This window comes from Solanum verrucosum, unplaced genomic scaffold (assembly GCF_900185275.1).
Source record: "Solanum verrucosum unplaced genomic scaffold, falcon-dt-bn FXZP01000163.1, whole genome shotgun sequence".
Taxonomy (NCBI): domain Eukaryota; kingdom Viridiplantae; phylum Streptophyta; class Magnoliopsida; order Solanales; family Solanaceae; genus Solanum; species Solanum verrucosum.
In genome coordinates, this window is record NW_026020379.1 from 2880407 (window position 1) to 2892579 (window position 12173).

At 34.1% G+C, this 12173-nt stretch overlaps 1 protein-coding gene across 3 annotated transcripts in view; it reads left to right on the top strand.

Annotated features, from left to right (window-relative positions):
* Nucleotides 1–4965, top strand: part of LOC125838961 (cleavage stimulation factor subunit 77) — a 43730-nt gene extending 38765 nt beyond the window's left edge. For all 3 annotated transcript variants that reach the window (XM_049517962.1, XM_049517963.1, XM_049517964.1), the window contains 3 exons: nt 2623–2775; nt 3840–4028; nt 4290–4965. In XM_049517962.1, coding sequence (XP_049373919.1) covers nt 2623–2775; nt 3840–4028; nt 4290–4468 — 521 coding nt within the window. In that variant the 3' untranslated portion in view covers nt 4469–4965. The remainder of the gene's footprint in view (nt 1–2622; nt 2776–3839; nt 4029–4289) is intronic.
* Nucleotides 4966–12173: the final 7208 nt, after the last annotated feature.

A 12173-nucleotide genomic window follows, 5' to 3' on the forward strand; every position in this document is an offset into this window, starting at 1 on the left:
GAATATCTTTAGGATCAAGGAACAAGTCGCAACTTGATAGATGTGGGAAAAAAATAAGCTAGATAGAAAGTCATATTTATCTTCAAGGAGGGTAGTTCTGGTAAGTAGTGTGCTCGATTTTCACTTACATGATGTCCCTATTATTCAGTGCTAGCGAATATTGAAAAGAGAATAGATGTTTTTATACTTTTGATAATCGTAACATTCTATATATTAACAGGTATACTATACCAACTGTATAGTACCCAAAACAAGAAAACTTCCTATCTATGTTTCTTCTTACATATTTTCTAAAACATGAAAAATATCTTCAGCTTCTACTAAACAATCCTGTTTACACCAAAAATAATAAAGGACTAAGCAGTTCATCTTCAACTTCTGGATATTGCACTGCTTCTCCTCAAAACACCTCTGATTTCTCTCTTTCCAAACAGTCCCACCAAATACACGCTGGGAAAATCCTCCATCTCTCCTTCTGTTAGGTCAAATTCCATGTTTGCTCCAACTGTCTAGTATTTCCTTTGTGCTTCCTGGCATCAGCTGAGAATAGATGTTTTAAGGAGGAAATTTATATGGCACGGTAACAGAGAAAAGAAAGGTTTTCATTTGGTTAAGTAGAAGACTCGCGCCATCAACAATACAGAAGGGGGTTTAAGCATAAGAAATTTCAAGCATAACTATAATAGGCTATTCATGAAATGGCTCTGAAGGTTCAACTTGGAGAAATAGGCTCTATGGAGATGGGTTGTCAATGAAAACTATGGGAAAGAGGGACAATGGTGCTCTTAAAGTGGTATCTACACCCTATGGTGTTAGTGTCTGAAAATCTGTTAAGAGCACTATGGCCTACCTTAATCAATATGTGAAAGTGGGGAATGGGATGTAGACTTCCGTCTGGAGTGATAACTGGATTGGACATGGACCTCTCAAGGATATTTCCCTGATAAATACAATCTGGTCAACAACAGAATGCAATAGTAGCTGAGATTTGGAGTCAATAGGGCTGGAATCTAAGCTTCAGAATGACTGGGAGATCAACAGGCCTGCTGTTTCTTTTCAAAACATTGGAGCAATTTCCATGGTAGCACAAATCAAGAAGACAGATAGTTATGGCTAAAACACAGCAATTGTATCTACACTGTGAAATTTGCACACACATTTGAATGACAATGGCAGCAGGCTGGGTTGTGGCACTGGAAATACATCTGGAAGGTGAAAATACCCTGCAAAGAAGCATGCTTTGTTTGGCTGGAAAGTAGCATGCCTTATTTGGCTGGCTGGTAAGGATGCTTGTTTGATACAAGAAAATCTGAAGAAAGTCAAGCATGCTTGTCGGGTATACTTATGTTAGACAAACCTCTGAAGAAAGTCTTGAAAAGTCAGAACAAGGTTTGCCGGGTATACTTATGTTAGGCAAGCTTTTGCCTCTCAAAGTCTAGCAGGTTTCATTTTCTTTTGAAATAAGAAGCCCGCTAGCCCTCTCTGCAGTGCTTGGAGCCGTGGTAATTACTTGCAGGTACGACGTAAAATACATGCATGCGGATTGTGTGGTCTGCATGATATGAAAGAGAGATCCCTCGATGCCTAGGCAGTGAAGTGCCTTCAGATGTAGGGCTCTTTTGATTGTTTTAAGCCAATCATGGGAGGCTGCATTGTGCTGCAGTAATAAGTGAGTTTCCTCCTTGCCAGAGTTCTCTTCTTAGAGAAAATACAGCTTTGTGATTATTGGATGACACTAAATAATGCATAGACTCTTGCATATACTGGGATTGGGCCTTTGCGAGTTACTCCCTGGTACATGAATATGCATCACTTTGAATGGGAGAGACCAATCTTTGTTTCTAGAATAAAAGAACACATAAACTATGGGTAGTCCAAATGATGAAATTCGTAAAAAAAATTGCCTTCTCGATTCATTTCTGTTCTCCACATCAGCTAGTTGTAAACTTGTATGCTGTCAACTAATTAAATAAAATTGATTGCCAAAACAATTAAAAATTGTGAATACAAGAAGTTTAAAGTGCTTATGGTTATTTTCTTCTTTGGTGTGTGTTTCATAGGAAGGAAATTGTTTTCCATGGAAAATATTTTCTTGGAAAAAGTTCTCCAGGAAAATAAGTGATGTTTCTACTTATTTTCTGGTGTTTGATAAGTAAACAAAAAATATCGACTCAAAAACATTTCTATATAATCTGTTAAAACACTCTGGGTTTGGGGTGCGTTAGAGAGATGAGGAGACGATTAATGTGGAATGGAACTCATGCAACGTGTTTTTCCTACTTCCACAAGGGAAGACATTTTTCTCATTTTTAATGAACTTATTTTCCTAGAGAGGATGTTTCCCAAAGATTTGACCAACCAAATCGGAAACATTTTCTACCCCACATCCTTGGATTCATATAATAATGATGAAACACTAATGGACACTTATTTCAATGAGGTCCTCTAGATTCAGACTAAACTATATACAGATCCGAAAAGTAGGGTATAGTAGACAACTTTTCCTCAATTTCAGTGAGAACCATGCGGATTTTATTAAGAACTCTATATTCTTGTAATGTGGGCATCTGTTATATGAGGAACTATCAGCTAACGTTTGTTGGATGATGCTGGATTTTCCAGGTCCTGCTGCGCTTGCAGCTCCATCTGCTTCAGGCACCTTGCCCTATTCTGGTCCATTTAGCAGCAATGGACCTCCAAATGCCCTTAATGATATTTTGAAATCGTTGCCCCCTGCATTTGCAGCATTCATAGCAAATTTGCCGGCTGTTGAAGGTATAGTTCTGAATTTTCTCTTTCTATCAAATTTTCCAGTCACTTATCCTGTGAAATCTTGGTCCTTCGTAAAAATTTATAAGTCGCTCTAGTCTGTTGTTAGCTTTTGTTTTTTTAGTCAGATTACTCCTTTACATTTGCATGTCAATGGTGGTCTACCAATAGAAGAAGGTGAAACACCTTTCCTGGAAAGACTCTAGAGTTGCCTTTTTTAATGTAGGTATGACCATTGTGTGTCTTAATATAATTCTTTTCTTCCATTCAACTTCCTAGATGTGATATCTGCTTCTAGGTTTGTTTGGTCCAATACAGTAGGTTATCAATTGAATCTGCTGCGGGTAGGCATACATCTAGGTAGGAGCTTTTTTTCACTTAGTGATCATGTGAATGTTATCAAGTATTTTTTTTATGACAAGAGAAACCCGCAGCCTCTACTCTTTGGGTGCACACAGGGTAAAACCCCTGCTCCTATGCAATAGCTCGCAAACCACACAAGAGAGGTACCCCACACTAGGCAAGCCCGGTGCGACGAGCTCAACCCAGAAGGCAAACCCCTTGCTTTCGCTGGCAAGGGGTTTCAAACTTGAGACCTCCAACATGGAAGTCCCAAGCCCAAACCAATTTGTATCACAAGTTTAAGTGAAAATCAGCAGTCAAATGAAATAACAACATACCATCTGAAAATGATTGGATGGGAGCTAAGTTGGTTGCAGAAGGTGATCTTAGTGTTGATGTTCTAACAAGGAGATTATACGTAAAACTTTTGAAGGACAGTAAGAGGTTAAGCAAGAGCTAATTTGATTTTTAGACAATCATCTATTTATACCTAGGCTTTTAGATGAATCCGAGAAGCTGCAGAAGGGAATTTACAACTTGGGTGGATTCTATTAAAGGGTGCTTTTTACAGAATAACTGACATTGCAAATTATCCTACAATACTTTCTATATATTAATTTTCACAGACAGCAATATAACAATCCTGGAGGATAAGGCTGCCAATTGCTTCCTCTATCGGAAGTATAGGTTGCTCCGTAATAACTTGAGTTTTCTCGGCATCTTATCAGGTCCTTCTCCTGATGCTGATTTTGTGATATCTGTATGTTTGCAAAGCAACATCCCTGCAGCAACTGGAAAATCCGGGACTGCCTCTCTGCCATTGCAGTCAGGCGCTGCTCCATCTACGAGTGACCTCTCTGATTCAAGCAAATTCAGGCCGAGAGACAGACAGCCGGGAAAGAGGAAAGACATGGACAGTATGTGAACCTTTACCTATGAGATGTTTATGTTCTTCTTGCTCATGCCACATCCAACGATGTCTCTTCACTGCCTCACTGTTGCATCAAATCATAATCTGTTTTACCTTCACTCTTGGCATGTAGGCTTGTCCTATGATTTCATTACTCATTCCCTACTACTACTGTATTTCTAAGTTTGCAATATCTATGCCTTGGCATCTTGATGCTAAATATGTGTCCTTGTTTATATCATTCAAAGGCCGAGTTAACTTGTTGCAGGACAAGAGGATGATGAATCAACGACTATACAAAGCCAGCCCCTTCCTAGAGATCTTTTCAAGATTCGCCAATTACAAAAAAACCGTGTTGGTAATTCGTCTCGAGTTACTAGTTCATACACAGGATCAGCATCATATGGAAGTGCGCTTTCAGGAGATCTCTCGGGCAGCACTAGTTGACCTCAGACTTGTTTCTTAGTTTTCAACTGAGCAGCAGACCTGACGCGACTGACAGATGAGCCAACATACATTCCAAACTCTGCCATTTGCGTCTGGTCATTCTGTAGTGTACTCTATTTTGCAAAGATGTAATATTAACATTTACATGTCATTATAATTAATTTTATTTTTCGGATGTTCCATTTATAAAGAACAGATCCCTGTTCAAGAAAGCTATACATGCAACGATCAATGTTTGGCATGATAAGTGAAAGTCGTGGACTATTTCCCAAGTCAGAAGGTCACCCTCTAGCCCAACAATGGAGCTAGGTGTATACAACTCGACATTTCTTTCGATAGTGAGATGTCACTTTTCATATAAATTATATCATGTAGAGTAACTGGCTGAGAGTGATGACAAGAAAATGTTCTGGTGGCTTACTTTTTCTATGGTCTAGCTAACAATGAGAATTTTGTTTGATAATGTGCTGGGAAGTATTGATTTTTAGAATTATATTATTATAGTGCATTGTATTTGAGGAGTTCTTAATTCTTACTGAAGTTGGATTTTGTGACTACTAGTGAGAAGCATTTGATATTGTACTAGTTAGTAGTTACGATCTTGGTGCAATTATTTTTGCAGGAATGTATCAATGTCTTAAAAGAAGAGAAAATTTGGAAGTAGAATGTAAAACAAAAGTTCTACTAATTAAAAGAGAAGCAATTTCTCTAAGGGAAGAAGACCTAGCCTAACTTTCTTTTTGAGCCATCAATAACTGCCAACGGGTCTGACTATCCTTTTACTGGTTGATTAGTTATGGAAGACTGCAGGTAGAAGCTCGAATATCATTAAGAATATCTTAACATTTTGCATTATTTTTGTTGGGATATGTTATGAGATCATTTTATCCCACTTATATTGGATAGTAATTTCATAAATTTAGTACAAATATGGGATAATACAATTTCATGATTAGCTAATACCTCAAACAAACTATGAAATAATGTTAATTTTAAATTTTATCGGAAGATTATTATTCTTTATCTCATGTGTTAAATGACCCTTATTACTTCAAAAGCCAAAAAAGAGAAGAGAATGCAATACTTCTCATACAAAGCATAGGTTTCTACTCCTGTTTCATTGTGTGACCTATTTCATTTTCTTACATTTTCTAAGATCATTAATGAAAAAAATAGTTATATTTTAGCTTGAAAAAGTTGATTCAAAATAATCTCTCTCTCTCTCTCTCTCTATATATATATATATATAAAGCTGGATCTTCAGCCCGCTGATGTGGCATGCCTCAATGATTAGGAATATATTTATCTATTTTGGAGGATTTTTTTCCTATTTTCAGACCTAAATTGATTCTAATTAGTTACCGTTTAATTTCATCAATTTAAGGCTATAATAATTAATGAGTTTAAATTAATTAAAGTTTAAGTAAGAGAAAGATACCGTTTAAAATTCCAATTCTTGATTGTAATTAGTAGCCCTTAACCGTTTCCTCAAATTAAGGCTATAATAATTGGAGAAATAGTTTACAATTCTAAATTCAGAATTAGTGCTTTTCAACGGCCAAAATATTAAGGTCCTATAAAATTATACTTCATTATTTAATTTCCATTAATTTTTTCTTTCTCTTCATAAATTTATTTGGATTTGATGATTTGCTAATACTATTCTAATAGTTAATAGAAAAGATGTCTAACTTTATATTGTCTAATTTGGCAGGAAGTTCAAAACGATTTGAAAAGATCTTCCCATGAAAATTATATCAATTTTTATGGAATATTGGTTATCATGCAAAGTTACATAATGTTCTTATAATTTATATATTTTTTGATTTTCTATATTGTATTTGGTATTCATATTGTAGCCTGATTATATATGGATTCACGATGCGCAAGGCTCCATTTGGAGCGAGCACTTCCTACAAAGAGTATTTTCATACTCAAAATTCGACTAGACATCTGATTAAGAGAGTAACAGTCTCTTTCAGTACACCTCATCTTTTTGTGTTTGCTTATAAGTTTTTGCCTCCGAATAAATGTAACTTTTTAGTTTTATTGTGAAACAAATGTTAATTCATGCGTAGAGTACTTTTCCCTTATACAAAATACATAATATTTTCGTATTGCGAAGGTAGTTGATTACTAAATTGTTGATGTTGTAATGTCAATCGTTTTTAAAAATGGTATCTACACACCTCCATTACCTTTGCAGTCTTGAGTAGTCATTAACAAAAAAATTAACAGTGACCTTCTTAATGTGTTCTATCTCTTCCCTTTTTCTTCTGTATTTTTTTCTGTTTTATTTATCTGTTTAATATGTTAACTATTGACCTTTCTTTTCTAAAATTATTGACTAAGGAGTAAATATGTTTGAATAGGATTCAGCTCTCCTCTCCATTATCATTTCTCTATATTTCGTCAAGTATACATTTAGATAAGAGATATATGTTCTATTTAAATTTAAAAAGTAAAGATTATATTAAATAAATAAAATCATAATCATAATTTGTTAGGTAAAGATTATATTAAATAAATAAAATCATAATCATAATTAATTAAGTAAATAAGTTTTGAAAAGTACTTTTCAAATTCAGTAAGAAAATATTTCATACAAATTTAGATACACAATAATATCATCTTATATTTTTATATTTTAATTATTTGAATATCAGAGGCTACTCTGTTTGGAGATAAAATAAATAAATCTTATATTATTGATATTTAAATATGCGGAGGCTGTTGTGTCAATGAATTTTTTTTTCAATTTTTCCTTTTAAAAAAGTAGAAATTCTTTTACCTTTTCTTTTATTATGTATGTGAATCATAAGACATATTTTTCAAAAGATTACTATTTATCAGGCTAATTAAACGTATTAATTTCATGTTCAACAATTTTGATATTTTGAATAATATAAAATTAAGATTAAATCAATGGTATTAATGGATCTTCAAAATTTGTGGAATATAATATATATATATATATATATATATATATATATATATATATATATATATATATATATTTTACTAGTTTTGAAGAGTATTTTTCTAATTTTATTTACTTAATTATGGTTAGGAATGTAATATAATCTTGACCTATAGATATTAAATAGAACATGTCTTTCATCTAAATGTATACTCTTGATGAAATGGAGAAAAAATATAATGAAGAGGAGCCGGATCGGGTTCAATATAATTCATGTATTCTCTCTCATCATGATTTACCACAAATATATCTTTATTTATTTATTTTTATTATATAGTCATTTATACAAGAAGAAAATCATGTACTCCCTCCGTCACATATTAGTTGATCAATTTTTTTTACGCGCATATATTAAGAAATCATAAACAAGAAATCATATATCTTTATTTATTTATTTTTATTATATAGTCATTTGTACAAAAAGAAAATCACGTACTCCGTATGTACCATATTAGTTGATCACTTTTATTTTTACGTGCAAACATTATGAAATCATATATCTTTATTTATTTATTTTTATTATATAGTCATATATACAAATAGAAAATCATGTACTCCCTCCATCCCATGTTAGTTGATGACTTTTCTTTTTACGAACATATATTTAGAAATCATAATAAGTGGGTAGTTTTACCAATTCACCCCTTAAGAACTTTTTTGAAACTTTACAAAACACTTTAAAAAGGAATTAATTGCAAGGTAATTTGGGAAAAAATCAATTAATGCTTTCTTGATTTAGTAAGGTGATCAACTAATATGTGACAACTATTTTTAGTATATTGATCAACTAATATGGAACATGAGGAGTAATTTATGGTGGAGTAGATTGTGATTGAACTAATAAAATTTCTATAAATCATTAACTTTAATTATTATGAAACTATGATGATTGAATAATAAATTAACTGAAGTTTTTCATATCAACTTTTATGTTTCATCTTTTTTATCAGCAATTTGTAGCATAATTTTCTTAGCAATTTCTTTGAATAGGTCATATTAGAATCGTAACTTAGTTTTCATCTCTTTTATTGCATTATTTATTATTAGAATATTTGTCAAGTAATGAAACTAATTATTTCATAATATATTTAATCTTTTATTTTAACCGCGCGAAGCACGGCCAAGTACACTAGTTGTTACATAATCAAGACGATATTTAATTCTTTTTTCTCACATTTGCCCTTGACATATTCCTAATTATGATGATCATTTATGTCAACCTAAAAAAGAAAGAAAATTATAATTAAGAGTATCTTAGTCAATTAAATTTCATAATTCATGTTCTCAAACATAAGACATCAATTCGTTTGAATCGGAGGGAATATTGTTTTTTTCTTGTAGACAAAATAGTGTTAAAATCAAATTTCAGACCCCTCGACTAATTCATCAAGTATATTTTCGGAGCTTTGAAGAATTCTTCATTTTTAGGCAGAGCATCTTGCGGTACTCTTAAACTTGGCATACATAATTTTTGCTTACATGGTATTTTTTAAAAATAAAATATACTTTACTTTATTTATTATTTATAATTTCTTTTTATCCATTTTAAACTTTGCACGTTTGTTTGCAACAAATTTTACACATATGGAAAATAAATCAACCACACAAATAAAATCTAAAGAAAGATGAATATTTTATTGATAAATCAATATGGGTACAAAATTGTTCCTCTCTTGATTCTTCTCATTTATCCATAATTCGAGGGCCATTAGTGGCGTACTTCTCGAACTTGGATGATTTGAACTTGAATTCTATAATTCGAGGGTAGTTAGTGACGTATTTCTCGAACTAGGATGATTTGGGTTGATCTTTTTATGAATATCCAAGAGTTTATGGGATATTCAAGATTTCGATCTCTTTATGAATATTTCATGAATTTGTGATGGAATTTTCGAGATGCATTTTCAAGGGAATATAGTACCCTTTATATAGGCATGAACTATAATTTAGGATTGAGTGGCCTCCAAGAATCCTAGTTGCAATTGAATACACCTTGCATGTGGAAAGTCTGCATAATTTCCTGTATAATACTCAGAACCCTAGTTTGTGTAAATTCTCTTAGTTCATGAATTATACTTGCTAGGTCAGTCAGACAGAAACATCATGCTTCAGATTTCGAATGTCACATTCTCAGTATATAAATGTTGCATTCTCAGTTAGCATGTTAGTTTTGAGCTATTCAGTATTTCAGTTGCATTTTAGTTATATACATAATCAGTTGGGAGTACACTTAGCACCTAGTTGGACTAGGGTTCAGCGTACCCTCATAGTCTTAGAACTACATGCCCGCGTAGGCCTATAAGTCTCCTTTGTTGGGCTTCAATATTAGTGATCACGCCACAATCATGCCTTTATACCCCTGGCAAGGTATATTGGGTCCTCTCGATGAGGTGTATACATCGGACTCCACGTTTAGCTCACGCCGTTTATGTCGGTTAATAGTAGCTCCCACAGTCAAACTCTTAGTGCATTGATCAGGTTTTCAGCATTTATATTAGTATACAGTTCAACATGTTATCTTCGTGATTATTACTTGGTCATTGCATTCAACTTAACTTTTTAGTTATGTTTCAGTATTTATATTCTTGCTCAGATTATGTCAGTGTTCAGTTATGCTTTGTTCAGCTCATATATATTTGTTCAACTTAGTATATCTATATCCTGCATTCTCAGTACATTCCTTAGTACATCATTTCATGATGTAGGTTCAGGTACTAAGCATCTAGATCACACATAGATCGATTCACGGTTCGTATTCAGCAGCTTCAGTGGTGAGTCCTCATATTTCGAAGACAATAGACATGTTTGCATTTTAGTCTTCTGGGGCATGTCCCAACAACTCAACTCAGTTAGAGTCTTTTCAAACATAGTAGTAGATGCAACTTGAGTTGTTAAGTGGTGTTCCAGTTATCACTAGACATTCGTTATATTTTATATATTCAGACCAGTTGGGTTTTCCCTCTTTTCAGTTAGTTATCCACTGTTTTAGCTTTCGCATAGTACATGTCTTATTCAGTTATTCTCAATATGCTTGAAATATGCCAGACACAGGGTTAGCTTGGGTTCACTCGTGATCCTAGGTCCCGTGTTACGTCAAGGGTGTAGCCTCGGGACATGACATTTAAGTTGGGTCGTCTGCCTTTAAAGAGACATGTTGGGTTGTCACCTTCCTTTATGTGGCGTTAAGTTCAAGTTGGGTCGTCCATCTTTAAAGAGACACGTTAGGTTGTCACCTCCCTCTAAGTGTCACGTTAAGTTCAAGTTGGGTCATCCGCCTTTAAAGAGACATATTGGGTGTTCACCTCTTTCAAAGTGACATGTTATTTTCAAGTTGGGTCGTCCGCCTTTAAAGAGATACGTTACCAACTTCAAAGTGACATATTCTCAAGTTAGGTCATCCACCTTCAAAGACACATGTTGGGTTGTCACCTCCCTCTAAGTGGCACATTAAGTTCATGTTGGATCGTCCGCCTTCAAAGAGACACATTTGATTGTCACCTCAATCAAAGTGACATGTTATGTTCAAGTTGAGCCGTCTGCCTTCAAAGAGACACGATGGGTTGTCACCTCCCTCTAAGTGACACGTTAAGTTTAAGTTGGATCGTCCGCCTTTAAAGAGACACACTGGTTGTCATCTCCTTCTAATTGACATGTTAGGCTCAAGATTTGGTCGTCCTCCTTTAAAGAGAAGCGTTGGGTGAGTACCTCCCTCTAAGTGGCACGTTAAGTTCAAATTGGGTCATCAGCCTTTCAAGAGACAAGTTAAGTCGCCATGTCGTTCAAAAGACATGTTATTCACATCGTCTTCCTCTCAAAGAGGTACATTACTTTCGTTGTGCTATTTTGGAAGTAATATTGAAGGTATGTGTTTACAATCAGCCCTTGCATTTTGTTTATTAGTTTCAGCCCCGTTGACAGACGTAGAATAATGTTCAAAAGCTCTACTAACATCTCATTGTAGATATTGAAATTTTGTGGGACTCTACAAGACGTGTTTAATTCAAATTGGAACTCTAGAAGGTGTGTTCAGTTTCAATTATAATTCTTGGAGGCTACTCAACCCTAAACCCTAGTTCATGCCTATATAAAGGGTACTAAATTCTCTTAAAAGGCATCTCAAAATATCCCATAACCTCTTGGGTATTTTTAAAGATCAAGATCTCGATATTCCACAAAAGTCATGGAATATTCATATAGAGGTCAAATCTAAATCATCCTAGTTCGAGAAATACGCCACTAACGGCCCTCAAATCATGGATAAATCTTAGGAGAGTAGAATCAAGGGAGAAAGAGAATTGTAACCACAATCTTTATCAATAAAGTTATGTTTCTTCTTATTTTATTGTGATTATGAATTATTTTCTGTCACTTTAAAATTTGTTGCAAACAAATTGGCGCGCCCAGTGGAACCAAATTTGTCATTCATCTCTTCTCTCACAAATCAAATATGAAACTTTGACGCTGCAAAGGTGGAAGAATGAGTACTTCAAGTTTCGTCTTTGAGTTTCATCGAGTCTACACTCCGACAAGCCTTGAAGCAGGGAGCATTTGTAGACATTGAAATTTTGCGGGACTCTACAAGACGTGTTCAATTCAAATTGGGCAGTCTAGAAGGTGTGTTCAGTTTCAATTAGAATTCTTGGAGGCTACTCAACCCTAAACCCTAGTTCATGCCTATATAAAGGGTACTAAATTCCCTTAAAAGACATCTCAAAATATCCCATA